Source organism: Macrobrachium rosenbergii, chromosome 55, assembly GCF_040412425.1.
Source record: "Macrobrachium rosenbergii isolate ZJJX-2024 chromosome 55, ASM4041242v1, whole genome shotgun sequence".
In the NCBI taxonomy this organism is placed as follows: Eukaryota; Metazoa; Arthropoda; class Malacostraca; order Decapoda; family Palaemonidae; genus Macrobrachium; species Macrobrachium rosenbergii.
Window position 1 is genome coordinate 71,747,965 of NC_089795.1, and position 17,198 is coordinate 71,765,162.

Genomic DNA, 17,198 nt, shown 5'->3' on the forward strand with positions numbered 1-17,198 from the left:
CTCTTCAAGTCATATCGATAACAGTGGAGTATAGCAAAAATGATGGCTGTTTTAACAAAATGTGATGGAAAAACTAGCTAGGGAGTAAGGATGAAAGGAGACTGGTCACTTAGTCCCAGCTTTGTACTTTTAAATTCTCTTAATACATTCCTTAACACAGGATGAAGAGTTGTTCTTCCTATTGTAAACATAAGATTGAAAGGTAAAGGGGGGAGCCATTATTCATGACATGGTTGCTCTTTTTGAAGATGATCATGATTAAGTAATGGACTGTGCACCTGTCTAAGAATCTGCCACATAGCTTATGAATTCCTATCATTACTTTCAAATAACCACAGCAGAATCTGATAGGTGCATGTCTGTGAGAACCAAGTAAGTTTGGGGCAGCTTTAGATGAAGCATGAACAGGTTCGATACAGACGTGCCTAGAAGAACGATGATCGGCTGCAGGAGAAGCGAGTGTGAATCCAGAGAGGACCTGTGAATCTTCTTGCGTGGAGGTGCTATGAAGTCTTTCTTTTTCCAGTGTCTGATAGGGATGGAACAAACAGATGGCGAGGAAGAAGAGGGGGGGAAGAGGAAGACGAAGACGATGAGAGAGATCTATGACGTCTCTTCTTTGATTTCATCAGCTCAGCCTGACTGCACAGTACTTCAAAAGAGCACCTTTGACTTTATCCAACAGAGGTTGAATGTTGAACAAGAGAGTTGGAAGCAGCAGATGCAGAAGGCTCAGGAATAGAAGCCAGTGGAGGTGACAAGGCTGATGATGGGACGGTTTAGGTCAAGGGAAGAGCAGCCGTGGAAACGCGGGAGGAAGTCACACAAAGCATAGTTTTGGAAACTATCATGATGGTAGGCACAGGTTTGGGAAGGCATGAAGTGGGACAATAACCCCAAAAGGAGGGTACCCCTGGAAGGTATAATGACACCCAACACTAGGAAAACTTTTGCGCATCTATGCCTGAAAAGACTGTATATGGTGGGGCTAGATCCTCCCTCATAGGGAGGGAAACTCCCCCCCACAAAAGAACAGGAGCAGCTACATCACTTATAAGATTTCCCAAACCCCTCCTTGAATCATCTAAAGATGAAGCAATAGAAGAACGAGAAGTAGTAAAATCTTCTTGAGAAGATGCATTGAGAGGAGATTTTGGCATGGAAGAGACAGAACAAGAAGGAATGGAGGTGTCTGCCACCATTGGAGGCACGAAACCTTCCCAAGATGGAGCAACTGATTTCCTCTTATATCTCCTCTTCTTACCAAAATTCTTCTATTGCTCTGGAGACCAATTATGACACTCGGAACAGGGATTACTTACATTACAATAATTAGATCTGTATCTGCTACAAGTGGTATGTAGGTCTGTGTCTAAGGTGGCTAAATAACAAGAGCATGGGTTATTACCAATACCCAGGCATCTTTGCTGAGACCTGGATTGCTTAGATGATTCATGGGTTTGCATTTTCTGGGAATGCAAAAAACACACAGATAGCATAATATTAAACAGAATCACACAAACAAAAAAAAGAGAATGAAAAACCAAAACGCCAAGGCATAAAGTGTGCAGGGAATGCTAAAAACAACAGCTTCTGAGTGAAAAAGACAGTGATTGTCTTGCTTGGAAGGTGGTTAAGAGAGAACTGAAGTATCACAGCATCTGCTAGGGGGAAAACAAGTCAGGCTCTGCCCACTTCTTTCCCCATTGGCTATCTCCCATTTTCACCAAAACCTTGTGCTATTAATAACCGGACTCCAGCTAGGCACTTGAGAAAATCCCTTTACGTTAAGATCAAGAGTTCATTAGTTATGAAAAATACAAATCGATTTAAAATTTGTCATTTTGGAGAGATATTTGAAGATTATGGCCACATTCCTTGAAGGTATGCATACTCAAGAGTCTGGCAAGAGTGAAACTTTCCTTAAGTACTCCAAACTAGGGACTGGAAAGTTGGGATACAATACCATCTCTGCATTCAAGATGAGATGAATGTCAGTGAATGACCCTGCACAGTTAAATCTTGCTGAGCAGAGAATAATAATGAATAAACCAGCAAAGGGCATACCTTTGCTGGTTATTCATGTATGTAGTTGGCTATATTGCTCTTGATTCTTCCAGAATGCTTGACATAGGAGCCTCAAATAAAAACTAGTTTTAAACAATAACTTGCCCTCTACTGCTGTGTGTTCCAGTAAGATAAAATACTTTTCTTGAAGAGGCCTTTTTCTTCTAGTAATGTAGGCCAATGTTACTTTGAATATTTTCTGTAAGAGGCAAATTTCCTGTGAAGCACCATTTCCCTTTTTGCCTGTGCCAAGTTGGGGGTTCTGAAATGCTGTGCTGTTAAAAATGATTCAGACATCACTGTTTCCCAAGTAACTTTGTTGCCATTGTTTTAACTGTAGAAGGAAGCTGTCCTAACATCTTTGTTCTCAGTGTTTTATTGTCATCCAGAAGTCTTCCACCTCCATGACTATTGGTAGTAGCCAGCAGTATATCTAGGCATAGGATGAAGAGGGGCTTTTCACAAGAAAAGTTTCAGCTAGAATGTATGTCAACCTTGAACCCTCTATGGATAACATGGAGAAATAGTGCAACTGTGATCTGTCAACTGGTATCATGTTAGCTAGTCTAAAGCCTCCTTTAATCTTTCAATAGGTGAATTTTCTAAGTGGCAGTAAGAATTTGGAAATCATCTCCACCTTCCAGTAAAGGAATAATCTGTGCAACTGGACTCTACAGGAAGTTTGCTTTCCATCCTGATACCTTCAGTCATTGCAGATTTGAAGGTTTGAAAGCACACGTTACCACTGCCAAGAACATTTATCTTGTTAATTTATAGATCCATGTCCGCCAAAGTGAGTAAGGCTAGATTGTCGAACCCCAGCCTCAGGATCTAGTAGCTTAATCCATGTACTGCCAATAATGTTTTGGCATACTCATTGGGGACTAAGAGCACAGGCAAATAATATAATGTAGTCCTCTCATGGTATTGTTCTGATTTGGGGTTCAACAAGCAAATGTGTTCACTAGGATGGGCATTGCCTAATTTGACTTCAAGAGAGCCTTGAAAGTCAAAGTTTCCAAAACGGAAAGAACAGTTTAGCTTTTTCTTCATAATCCAAATATTCTTGCATCACAACCTTAGTGTGATTGACTGATGTTCTGGTTCTTGATTAACAACTTCACTTCAGCTCTACTTACAAAAGGTTATGTCTCATTGTGAATCAAGAGACAGTCTGAACTTTGCATGCATGTACCCTGTGCACTCAACAAAATAGAGTACAGTACTAATGTTTGCATAAGAAATGTACTCAGTACAGTAAGCTGAATTACCCCTGCTTCCTTAATAAAGGATGTGGTTTGTGACAATTCTCTCTCTCAGCACCACTGTAAGAGTATACTTTCAAGTAGTTTGCCTTTTATGGAGGAAACAAAATTAAATTTATGTATGTCAGCTTCTGTCAGTACTGTTTTCAGAAGAACACCTCATTTCAAGGCTATGAATATTCTTGTGATGCTCATACTTGCTGGTCATGCCTGCTTACTACCTTATATTGAGCAGTAGCTTGTTGATGAGAAATTCTACTATTTTTTGGATCTCCATCATACTAGTAGTAGCTAAACAATCTTGTTTATGAAATCCATGAAAGTGCAAAGTGGTCTGCAGTATCTATAGTTTTTCAGTTGTAGATCCTTAGCATCAGTGGTATGTACATATAACATACACTGATTTACAGGATTAAGAGAGGTATTTTGCTGAGGAACCCATTCATCATCACCTGTCCATCTATGCTGTCCTTTGACTGTTTGCAGTGACACTTCTGCTGCTCAGTGTAGTCATTGCTTATCAAGCATTATTCTTGCTTGACCAGGTATGCTATCATTATTGTTTAACCCATTTTCTTTTTTTTTGTGTGGTATATACCTTCAAATAACAAACATGAATCTGCCAGGATGAGGGGTCTGGTAAACATGCGGTTGTCTCCTGTCATCTACTCTGAAGTAGGGAGTGGGATGTAACCACTATTATGTACTCTCTTGTTGTTCCTGTTAAAACCATGTTCATGTCCTCTGCAGCTGAAATTTGACAGGGATGTAACCACTATTATGTTCTCTTTTTGTTGTTCCTGTTAAAGCCATGTTCATGTCCTCTGCAACTGAAATTTGACATTGTCCATAATTGGACTTGCTGCATCAAAGTGTTCTCATGGTTTGCAGATAGAAGAGAGTTTAGCCCTCACTCTGCTATCTCCCATAATTGGATAGGTACTTGCCAAGAGTTTTTGGTGTTCCAGGTAATCTTCCATCCACATACTGATGAGATACATTGTTGCTCTTACTGACATTTTCAATGTATGGCAAGTTCAAACATCAACAGAGGAGTTTTAAACCCATCTTGCTCTTGATGTAGTATAAAGTTACTCTTCTTCCTATTTGGGCAACCACCTTGTGTGTTCAGGGTACCATCAGAGAGTCAACACTTCTCTTAATGGAGGAATGCTTAACCGTTATCAAACTCTACCTCTTTGTATTCTGCAGCCTTGAGGAACAGCATTGCACTCTGTCTCAGCATGTATCAACAGAAAGTCTTGTTTTTGATGGGTGTTGTTTCTCAGTCTTCTGCCTGGGTATGAATCAATCATACAGAGGGTGACTGTTCCCATCCCTGTGTATCATGTTGAGGTTCATGGTATTGTTTTGCCATGGATAGTATCAGTCTACCACAGATAATTAGTCTGCTGTGGATGGTGTTAGTTTACCATGCTCTTTGGTGTGTAGCCATAAACGATAATCAGTTTGCTGTGCTTCTATTGTTGGGTAAGCATGCTCTGAACATCTGTATATCATGGTAAGCAGTATTTTTCTGTCAGGAGTCTGATAACAGACTTGTCTGTTGTTGTTAAGTTGGCCTTGTACCAGTGTGGTTCAATTAAGTTACTGTGCTTGTTTGTGTTAGATCTTGGGAATCATAAGTTTGTATGTACCTGTGTAAATCATCATCTGGCCTTGCTGTGGTGGGGTAAGGGGTGAACCAGTGTAACTAATTTATTTTCACCCATCTTTGCTTTTGTAACCTTCAGATATTCCTCCTGAGAAAAAACATGGTCATGTAATTGCAAAAGTTAAACTGCGTTGTTGGTTCAGGAAAGATCTATCTCCCTAAGCTTCTCATGGACTAACCCACAAGCAAGAAACCTTATCTTTTATATATATATATATACCATGTATACATACAATGTATAGTACAGTAGTATAATGTCCATGTACTGTATACATAAAGACAATTAGTATACTTTAGCAAATCAAAATCTCACAAAATACAAAAAACATGGGTTGTCTTTCATGGCCAAATAGCAAGATAAGACAAAAGGAAAATAGATTATGCCTGTCAATATTTTACCATGTACCTGTATAAGGCAAGCAGCATACACAAGTAGATAAAAATGGGTCAGTCAGTCTTTGTCAACTTCAGTAAGTGCATTCTGGATAGCTGAAGAATGTATTAAGAAATTTAATACATTCTAATGATGGCCACTCATCAGAGATGAAAACTCAAAAATTTATTCTATTCTTGGTCAACTGAGGGAATACATTACTTTATAAATACCTTCTTTGTTATTCTCATTGACTTTGTTCAACTTATTACTATTCACTTGCCACTCCAGGGAAAAATTCTTATTTACAGGAGTCAGTCAATAGAGAGGATGACAGTAATTATTCATTTGTATATCTGAATCATGGAAATAGATTTTGGAAAATCTTTATGTTTATATGAAGGATGATATGCTGCTCTACATTCGACGGCAAACTTTTTTAGTAAGAGCATTTCAGACTGTCAAAACCAAAACACTATAATTGTTTAACTTAATGATAACCAAGTACTGAATAAATAACTTTTACCGAAGTTCTGCTAATCTTTGAAGAAAGTAAGTTCCAATATCTTGACACCGTTGCTGTATTTGTTCATTTTCGAGTGCCTGTAAAGGAATAATGATGGTCAGAAGAAAAACTTGCTTGCAGTGATTAAACAATTTTGTCAACATCAACTCAGAAGACAACTTAAATTCAAACGTACCTCCAACACCGAGATACCAACAGCTGAGGCTAAGGGATTCCCTCCAAAGGTGTTGAAGTGTAATGCATTTTTTAAAGTATTAGCTATTTCTGTTGTTGTGACAACAGCTGCAAGGGGAAATCCATTACCAATACCTTTAGCCATTGTTACTATATCTGGCTTAACACCGTGTCCTTCAAACCCCCAGAAATGCTCACCAGTACGACCAAAACCAGTCTGCACCTGAAAGTTATCAATCCAGTGGTAAGAATAATGTAGATTTAATTTAGTTGGAGATATCTGGTTGTTGAAATAGGCATTTCTAACAATATTCAGTTCTGGAGTATACATGCATGGATGAAGGCAAATAAAGCCTCCTTCAATGCTTCACTAAGATTTGTTTCTTTTACATATGCTGCACCTAGGTCTGTAAAAAGCTTTCATTTAAGCATTGAGCAGATCTTTAACTCCAACCTAAAATAATAATTCAGTATAAAGGAATGCTGTTGACCCTGATGGATGCAATCTGTTAAGACCTTATTTTAGAAGATTTATGTTCACTGTTGTAATATGATACTAGGAAAGGACATTTCTTCTTTCAGCTTGCTCAACTACTCTGATTTTTTTTTTTTTTTTTAAACTGTAAAATTAATTCTGTCTCACCCATCTAGATATGTCATTTGCATAAAAGAAGCCTCTTTAAGGATATTTTACTTCTGACCAGGTCGTCCTGACGTACGGTTCCCATATCCCCAAGTAATGTTTTAATATACAACCAATAAAGACTATTCTAGGCTAATTTATTAGTCTTCTTTGTGAATTTCTAGTCATTTCAGATAGAAAATCAATCAAGAATAACATAAAACACTACTGTACAGTATTTTTTCCTACTGAAACATTGTTTTGTTAAAAAAAGTACAGTACTGCACTCTCTTTAAACGCATTTATTTGAATAGCAGTCTTTTATTTTTTATAACACTGATTAAAGCAGCATAATTAACTTTGCTTGTAATCTTCACTTGTAATATGATAGGAATTACTGTATACTGTATACTAATTTCAATTTAGGAATAAATCACTTAACTTACTTCATCAGCGACGCAGACTCCACCATTAGCTTTCACAAGTGCAAAAGCTTTCTTTAGATATCCTAGAGGGTACTGGACTGTTCCACCAACACCCTAGTAGGTAACACAGGAATAACATTAATGAGTTATCAAAATTGAGGCATGATAAATATAAACTATTTTACTGCACATTGTATAAAACATTTTAGGACAATTTTTTTTTTAGGTATGCAAAACAGTAATGTAAGTTACCTGGATAGATTCAGCAAAAAATGCTGCTAATTTTCCTTTTGGTAAAGAGTACATCATTATTTCTTCAAGCTGAGCTAGGTACTTGTCAGACGAGGCACACACTCCATCATGTACTTTGCTTTCACTGGCTCTCACAGACTGCACAGGCGAGTCTCGATAACCACCCCAAAGCCCTCGGTATGGATCAGGATTCATAGCCTTACAAAAACAAATTAGTACACCAAATTCAAGACAAAACTATATGATTATGGGCAATGCTGCTTGAATGGTTATGTCCCTCTATTGTTTATACTGATAAGTTTGTGGAGTTAGTTCCCTTATTAAGAAACTTCCATTTGTAACCCAGATAGGCAATTTTATCACTATTTGTACCTGTTTAAAAACATATCATTGTAAGTAATTGATATTGACATAGAAACTCTTATGTATTATGTGGCTACATTTATTATCTATTCAGTAAAAATATCGAGTTAATTATTACACATTTTTAATGCATACTTAAATTAGCAGATATTTCAGTCTCTCTCATTTGTGCACTTTCAGACTGCATTCATTGTTGTTCTCAATAAAGAGCCAAGCAAATAGACCGAGTTCTTATATGAATACAGCACTTATGCTCCAAAGGTGCTGACTGTAAATTGCCTGATCCCAACCTGTACATATGAAACCGATGACCTTGATGCTGCCATTGTCACTGCACTCATCATGGCCCATTCGATGATTCATACATCAGGAACAGCCTCTAAAATTGAGAAAGTAAAATGGGCAACCATCTCTCTGGCAGGTACCAGTAAGGACTTGGCATACTTCCAGTCAAGATGGAATGAATACGTCACCGCAACAAAACTGGAAGGCAGAGATAAAGTCATACAGCTCCTCAAATGTTGTGACGAGCCCCTTAGAAAAGACCTTACATGTTCTTCTGGAGACAAACATACTGAAAAAAACAGTTGGTGAAGTGCTTACAGCCATAAAAACACTGGCCCTCAGGGAAGAAAACCAAATGCTTGCCAGTGTAAATTTGGCAAACGTGGCAAGAAAGCGATGAGACTGCATGAAGTTTCGGTGCTTGCATATGGGGCCAAGCCGGTGTACAGCATGTTGATATATAATTCAATGTCAGAACTGTAATGCTGATGTGAACTATACAGATGCCATCCTTCATGATGTTCTTACTAAGGGACTCTATGACTCTGAGATCTAATGAACTTACTCAGTAACCCTAATCAAGATATGAGGTCTGTCAATTTGACCAGTATGTAGTTCATGTGGATGGATCAGGGCGGGTCACACTCAGAAACTGAAAATTCCTATGATATTTCATCCCAGTGTATCCTGCACCTTCAAGGATGTCTGTTTACAAGGACATCAGATGGCATAAGCCCCACATCCCCTGACCTATGGAGCAGGAAGAGCATTACACCCAAGGACAATCAAATAATCCAACGCCCTCAGCAATACCTCGGAGCACAGAACATAGATCAACTACACTATCAACCCCTAAAACAACTCCACCTAGTTGTGATGTCACCAGTCCTCCTCGTACAGATTTCCCTCTTCTAACTGCAGACATGCCGATAGACATGTCTGCACCCACAGTACCCAACCTCTCTCCACACACGGATCAACTAAATAATCCTTTGAGTCCGGAGCAGACCGAACCACCTCGAAGGGCAACTCGGGAGACCAAAAAGCCCACGTGGCACGCTGACTATGATATGAAGAACTAATGCCCTCAAGCAGAGAATGCCTAATTATGTTTTTATTCAATCTGACATTTTATTTTTTTTATATTCCATGTTATTCAAGAAATGTGGCTAAATTTATCTATTCAATAAAAATATAGAGTTAATTATTTCATATCTTTAATGCATACTTAAATAATGCACACTTAAATTAGCAAATATTTGAATCTCTCACATTTGTGTACTTTCAGACTGCGTTCATTGTTGTTCTCAATAAAGAGCCAAGCAAATAGACCGAGCTCTTATAAAAACATTTGCTAAAGAGCAGTAAAGTCTTGACAAGGATCTTTTATAGATGGAAAATAGAAGACATTGAAAAGGAGTTAAGTTACACATGGTATTCAAGTTTTCACAGGATGTAAAAAAAAAAAAAGGCAAGCTTTTAATAACTTACCATTCAATGAATGACTTGCGGAACTCTGCAAACCATTAGTGAAGACTTAAAATTTCATTTACAAGCTCTTAACTTTCTTGAATCAAATTGGTTATATTATGCAACAACAACTGAAATATCTTAAATGGGTGTTGTAAAAATATAATTTTTCAACTTCAGAGTCTAAAGCTAAAGTGCAATATATAATCTGATGTTTGTAATTTTCTATACGGTTGATTATATTGATACACTATAATAATGCTTGAAATTTAATAATGTTTCGACTTACATGGTGAATACCAAAGCCATTAGCAAAATTATGCTTCCAAGTGCCATGGGCTGTAAGACCAATTGTGTATGGAGAAGCACCATGGTAAGAATTTCTAAAAGTTATGATGTCAAAATTCCCAGTATAAAGTCTGGCCATCAACATTGCCAAGTCATTTGCCTCAGAACCGCTGTTAACAAAGTAGACAACCTGTAAAGACAATTGAGTTAACAAATTATGGCAAAAATGTAACAAACAAAATGCTAACACTTTATATTCTAAACCCACAATATTATTGGCAACAATGTGATTATCTTTGTTTCTGTAAAAAAATTGCTTTTTCCTTAATATGTGAATAATATGAAATTACTGTAATGGGGAATCCACTGCAACAAGAAAAATCACAAAGTAGTTTCAAAACTGTAGAAATATAAGGTCTAATGTTATGCCATAAACTGATTCATTTCTACAACAAAGTTAAATATACCTTAGTTTAACCAGACCACTGAGCTGATTAACAGCTCTCCTAGGGCAGGCCCGAAGAATTAGACTTATTTTATGTGGCTAAGAACCAATTAGTTACCTAGTAACGGGACCTACAGTTTATTGCGGAATCCGAACCACATTATATCGAGAAATTAATTTCTATCACCAGAAATAAATTCCTCTAGTTCTTCATTGGCCGGCCGGAGACTTGAACTCGGGCCTAGCAGAGTGCTAACCGAGAACTCTACCGACTCGTCCAACGAGGAACTATTTCTACAACAAAAATCGTAAACAATGCATACAATGAATTCTTACTTTGAGATGTTCAGGAAGTTTACTTGTAAGCAGCTCTGCATATTCATGTATCTTAGGATGCAGGTAAATGTGAGTTGTATGCCAAAGTTTGTTCATTTGTTCAGTTGCTGCAGCAACGACTTTCCTGAGAACAGGAATATTAACACTATGGTGAATCTATAATGAAACAAAAGGAATAAACCAAATACAAGTATATTACATTCACACTACCTTTAATAGGAACTTGCTAACCACAACATTGTTGCCAAGCAGGTAGTTAACTGCTTCTACAGGGAAACTTGTTTAACTGAAGAGTGTCAAAGCAGCTTACTTGTCTCTTCTATACGTTTACCGACTATAAATCTTGCAAAGTTGTCCGTAATCCAAAGGCCTTTAATCCACTGGAGGGGACAAAAAGTACATCCCTGTGATTGTAAAATTACGTGCATTGGATTGCAGATAAAAATCCTTAAGCATTCGTTTTTAAGGTAGGGTACCTGCCTTTTTATGTTCCTTAAGGCATTTTTGAAGAACTTTTTATAGTTTTATTCTCCTACATATATTAGTAAGATGTGGTGTAGGAATCAGACTTTAGGAAATATGTAATGCTCAGAATGTTTCTGATCAGTAAATTTTTCCAGTAAGAAAAATTAAAACGTAACTGAAGGGTTAAATGCCTTACAGTACTGGCTTCACTAAACAAAGTAGCCATGACTAATAGGAATGGGGGTGGAATTTTCCTTGACCGTACTGTACTTATAGTAAATAATATATACAATAATATATAGTAAATATATTTAGTAAATATATAAATAATATACACTTCATTCTGCTTTTCTCCAAATTGGAGTTACAGTATAGCTTTGCACAAATATTATTTTCTTGGTATCTAATTTAAGCTCAGTTTATTCACGGACCCCAGTCAAGTACACAATTTAACTGTAACAAATTTAGTCATCCTTTTGTTTTACTTCAACATGGACAGTGCAGTGAGATTTATTTTCGTTTTGAGTCTGTCAGAGAATATTTTGATTCTGAATGCATTTGATCACACTACTTTTATACTGATAATCCTCCCTATTTTTTTCTTACCATGAGTTGCCATCACAACAAAGTGCTAGAAACACCTAGAAAAGCCTCCTTATTAAAGGATTTTGACAAAGGAAAAATCTATTTCTGGGGAGGGGCCCATGTCACCCGGTGAAATAATCCATTCAGCACTTATTTCTAGGTAATTCCGTTGCTAGATACCAGAGAAAAGCTAAATGTAAAGCTTGGGTTACTACCCCAAGAGTGAGCTCCAAGAAATGGAGTCGTATATGGTAAAGGGCGAGATTGTCACAATCACGGGACCCTGCCGGCAGCAAGTTTTGTATTTTCTTAATACAAGCCTATTCAGGTTCAATTCCAAAGCTCATGATCTTAGAGCAGTGGCCACTTACATTATTTTCATTACATGAATTTCGGGGACCTTACTAATGTTCAGGGTGGAATTCTCCCCTAGTTTTCAACGTCTCTATTTAAAATCTTTAGCAGCTCTTAAATTCCCTACGGTGGCGGCAAGGAACGTTGTCCCTCTTTGGTTCCCTTTCTGATTCTTAGTCACTTTCCCCTTCACTGCCTCAGTTATTCCCTTACAAGCAGTTCATTGTCTTTAATAGCATAAGAATGATATTTATTTCTCTGTTATTATTTCACCGGCTGACACGGGACCCCGATCCAGAAAAAGGATTTTGACAAAGGAAAAATCTATTTCTGGGAGAGGGCCCGATGTCACTTGGTGACCCACCCTGTTTTTCATTCTCTCCCTCCATGGTAAACATCATTCTAGTGGGGTGAGTGCTAACATGGAATGCGACTAGTATTGCCTAGAAATAAGTGCTGAATGGATTATTTCAAAACCTAGAAAAGCCTCCTTATTAAAAACAGTGACCCCAACAAGGGATTATGCTGAGAAGCAGTAGTAATTCCAATCACATCTCAGGGGCCGTTCAAAAATTATGAAAAACTTTTTTTGGTATTTTTTTACCACCCCTCCCCCACTTGTCACACCTCATAACACATGTCCAGACCCCATTAGAAAATTATGTAGCATCAGCTAGTACCCCCACCCCCTAATTAGTATGTTTCCCTTTTTTAATGCAATAATATATTAAAGTCTAGCCTAATACCTGGAAATTATTACCTTTAAGTTTTTCTTGATACCTTTGTTATGATATTAAAGCATCACAGATAAATTTAAAATGAAAATGTTCTCTTCTGCCATGTTTAGAAGAGGATTAATTTAATGTGTGATATTTTTCTAAGTCATATTTATGCATAAAGTAGGGAATGTTGGAGTTCAGAAAAGGGATGAGTTTGTGATATTATTCTATGTCGTGTAATGCATATAGCAGAAAATGGTGAAGTACAAACAAGGGTTGAGTTTGTGATATTTTTTTATAAACAATTATGCAAAAAAAAAAATAAATAAATACCATATTCTCAGTATTACTAAAATGATAAAAGTCTATTGCAGAATCTTTACTCTCTCTCTTTTGTCCTTCTACATTTACATTTTTTCAAAAGAAACAGAGGAAAAAAATCTGGAAAATGTTATGTAACTTACGGCTGCACCCCTCCCCCCATTGTTACACTCATAACACTTCACCATACCCCCTCCCCCTAAGGCGTTACGTAATTTTTGAACGGCCCCTTAGTATATGTTGAAAAGATTGTAATCATTACTTTAGGGTATAGATGCTTTATATTTAATTCTTTTTTTGTTGCATGCGAAACATAAAATACTAGTTAAATATGCAGTTCAAAAACTGCTTCTTTATTTTGGCAGCTCTTAGATTTTCTAGTGTTAATGTTTCCGGATCTTGTCTACTTCACTTTTCCACTTTTCAGTAATCCATCTTCCCTTTAGGAGCCTTATTTTTCAAACGAGTTTCAAAATACTTCTATTCTTGAAGCAAGACAAAAATAACTACCACTTCTGATCATGGTATTAACATAATGATTATTGTTCCTATAGTGAAAAACATTCTTTTTCCATATCCCCTCGAAGGTTAAAAGATCCTTTAAGTAACCTAAAAGTAGTTTTCAGAAATCACCTTAAGCAAATAGTATTCCTGTAGGGTGTTTGGTGTAAACGTCACCAAATGATTGTGTTTTGTAGATTGCAACCCTTATAGATATGAATACAGAGCTGAGGGATTTAAAGTGTGCAATAATAATTACAGATAACTGAGGGTAGTGGGTATGTTGAGAAAGAGAAAGAATAGTCAACGGATACTGAAATGACTGGAATTGTAGGACTGAGGAGGAGAAAAGAACTTTAGATTATCTAGAGTAGTTGAGAGATAAAAGGTAAGAGATGGGTATGCTTCCTCCTCAGAAAAACAGCAGTGACAAATGATAGAAGACAAATTTACTAATCTTTGGTGTTTTAGGAAAGAATTAAGCAGCACAAGAGAAATAAGTGATATCAAGATCATATGGTTCCAGTATGGGAATGGGTGATCCTTTCTTGGCCAGTCTGATTCTTAGTCTATTCGATTTTTGGGACGGGGAAACTGTGTCGACAGATGGTGTGATTGGTAGCTATAAAATAATTGTAGGGAAGGCAAGAGAGAGAACATTTGGAATGTGTTTTGAAAGGAGGCATGATTACTGAAGGTGTGTGTGGTTTTTAAAGAAGATAAATTAAGAGTTGTGAACGGAAATTTTCGAGAACGGCCCCCATGGGAATATTTTTGGTGAGTAGAGGCATCTAGTAAGAGGAATAAGAGAGGTGGCTTTTTTTTTTTTTTTTTTTTTTTTTGTTACGGATTCAACGGAGGTTTTTTTTTTTTTTTTTTTTTTAATCGTGTTACGGGTTCAACGAAGAGAAAAAGAGAAAAGAAAGGCCATTTGCGACTGATGTTAGGGAATGTAAGTGACAAAAATAGGAAGGTCAATGAAAAGTAAGGTGAAGGAAGGTTAATGCCAATCAAATGAGGATCTCAGCAAGAATTTGCAAAGAAGTAATTCTGGAAGTCAATGTAGAGAGGCAAAAAGTTAAGGGGCTAATAGATCTTACAGTAAAAGATTCTAGTGAAGAGATGCTGTCTAATGGGAATAGAATGTATATGTAACAAGGTTGTCGAGTGTAAAAGACAACCAAACAGTGCAGTTGTTGAAAGGCATACGTGAATAAAGATATTTTAAGTATCTGATAAAGATAACAGAATACAGTAGTAAGGAAACAGTTGGACGGGAAAACAACCCGAATTGATCAGTGGCTTACTATTCTCTCTCTCTCTCTCTCTCTCTCTCTCTCCATTCTAGATGGAACAAATAATAGCCGGCTAACGGCTTAGTACATAACTCTATGGTTAGGTCAACAGATCCCGTTCAAGAGTCGAAGATGGGTCGTTCAATTGTGAGAGAGAATGAGAGACAATAAGAGAAAAATACAGTGAAATCGAGATAGGATGGGATATATGATAAGGGAGATATATACGGAGAGAGAGGACAATTTTTGCTGATGAGGATGTGATATGAGAGACTGTTTAGTGGATCAAGATTAAGAGAGAGAAACGAAGAGTGGGAGTTACTGACTTTGTAATGGTTCGATTGGGCAGTAGTCAACTTATCTGAGAATAAAGTAATGACCTATGGGAGTTTCAGAAGGCAGAGTCAAACTAATTTGTGGTAGGGCCAAAGAGTTTATCTGTCTGGAAAAAGTTAAAAAATGTATGGTGATAAATGGAGAAAATGCAATTGGTTTCACAACAAAGGGTGGTGGTGATGGACTGGAATTTGGAAGGTGAATTAAAAAGTTATGTCTGGCCAAAGCTCAAATGATAAAGTCTGAGACTTAGAGAAGCATGCATAGAAGTCTATCCAAGGAAAAGAAGCCAGGACTGACATTGGAAAGGGAAAAGGAGACAATAGAGTTATAAAGATACAAGTTAGGCATTCTCACAATATAGATATGCAGAAGAATTGTAGAAGGGTGATTCAAGAGATTTAAGCAACAGTACATGAAGGGTAGATCGGTTTCATGCAACAGAGAGGGTCGATAGATTTAATCATTGCACTGAAACATGAGTAGTGAAAAACCCTCATGAAAAGAGAGAGAGAGAGAGAGGAGACTCACACTGGATCTTAATGACCTACTAGTGATAGCCCAGAGTGCTGGACAGAAGGTTTGGAGACGTAGTAGAGAGGAATACCTAAAAGTATGTTCATGACGTATGAAAGAGCAGAAAGACAAAGCATCACATGTCTGAAAGACAAGTTTTCCATAGGTGTTGGACTGCAACAGGGATTCTCCACAAGACCTACCTTTACTTATTTAGTCATGGATGTGGTAACCCATAAGATGAGGGGTCAGTGACCCTGGTTCATCCCTTTTTCCCTTGTGCAGTATCCGTAGAGATGAAATAGAGAAAAAATAGAAGAGAACTATAGTTACAAGCACATGAGATTTTAAATCAGTAGAGAAAAAGATGGTGTGCAGCACTTAAATTTTCTTGAAAGTCAGAATACAGACGATGCTTTGCAGGGAAAGGGAATGAAGAGGGAGAGTAAATTCCGATACAGTAATTGGGATCATCACTGACAGAGGAATACAAATTAGTTCTAGAAATAGAACATTGTTCTGAGAAAATGAGAAAACTGGGAAAAGTTATCTGATATCTTATGTGACAGGAAAATCAGAGTAAAGAATGAAGGTAAGGCCTAGGGAAAAAAAAGCACGAAAGAGAGGGGTTGCATGTGGCAGTGCTTAGAATGTTAAGGATGTCTGAAGTAACCAAAATACAAATAAGGAATGAGAGACTAAAGAGGAACAACAAAAGGGAGAAAAAATATAATAGAAAGTTAAGAGAGAGAGAGAATGGTCACGTTCAAAGAAGAGATGAGGAACGCATGGGAAGGGGTGATGGCAATGGAGGAGAATTGGGTAAGGAAGACCCAAGCGAGGTTGGATGAACGATATCAGGGATGATTTGAGGGAGAAAAAAAAAATGCTTAGAAGAGAAGTCTGAACCACCAGGCCCACATTGAACTGGAGAAAGATGGATAGAGCCGAATACATTTATAATAAGGACTTTGTGATGAATTAAAATGTCATCACTTATCTATACTTTCTGACTCTCAGCAGCATCAGTATTTTGGGATGAGGATGCATACCCCAAGCTTTTCCCCAACCTTGATGGGATCCACCACAGTCTAATAACCACCTGATACTTATTTCATTCCTTAGGCAAATATCAAAATGCTTCTATTTGTCGATATTTACGAGAATTTGGTTATTTAAAATGGCAGAGAGAGAGAGAGAGTAAAAAAAAAAAACTGTACTTATCTAACATACGGATGGCAGTGGCCCAAGCTGACTGTGACAATTCCTCCAAATAAATCAAGGTATCTTCTTCCGGTGTGATCAAACAGCCACTGCATGTGGCCGGCGTGGATAAGCAGTGGATTGGTAAAGTGTGGGACCATCGCCGGGCTTAGCAAATTCTTCCGTATCTGTCTGGTATCTTGGTACGTTGGACCCTGCAAAAAAGTTCACTCTGAAAGTGTGAGTGCACACCCAATGTTTTACGTATTTTTGAAATTGACATTTCATTAATCTAAGTTAAGTATACCTTAGTTTAACCAGACCACTGAGCTGATTA

General features: G+C 37.4%; 1 protein-coding gene and 1 long non-coding RNA gene across 3 annotated transcripts in view; one reads left to right on the forward strand and one right to left on the reverse strand.

Moving 5' to 3' along the window:
* LOC136835396 (alanine--glyoxylate aminotransferase 2, mitochondrial) overlaps window positions 1-17,198 on the reverse strand; it is an 88,036-nt gene that overhangs the window by 16,460 nt on the left and 54,378 nt on the right. For both annotated transcript variants that reach the window (XM_067098885.1, XM_067098886.1), the window contains exons 3-9: window positions 16,892-17,076; window positions 10,567-10,690; window positions 9,787-9,975; window positions 7,380-7,577; window positions 7,149-7,241; window positions 6,082-6,303; window positions 5,907-5,983 (exon numbers count right to left, since the gene is read on the reverse strand). In XM_067098885.1, the coding sequence (XP_066954986.1) occupies window positions 5,907-5,983; window positions 6,082-6,303; window positions 7,149-7,241; window positions 7,380-7,577; window positions 9,787-9,975; window positions 10,567-10,690; window positions 16,892-17,076 (1,088 nt within the window). The remainder of the gene's footprint in view (window positions 1-5,906; window positions 5,984-6,081; window positions 6,304-7,148; window positions 7,242-7,379; window positions 7,578-9,786; window positions 9,976-10,566; window positions 10,691-16,891; window positions 17,077-17,198) is intronic.
* LOC136835400 (uncharacterized) lies at window positions 6,268-9,231 on the forward strand. Its single transcript, XR_010852127.1, has 2 exons — window positions 6,268-6,324; window positions 7,923-9,231. It is a non-coding gene; the product is annotated as an uncharacterized lncRNA (long non-coding RNA).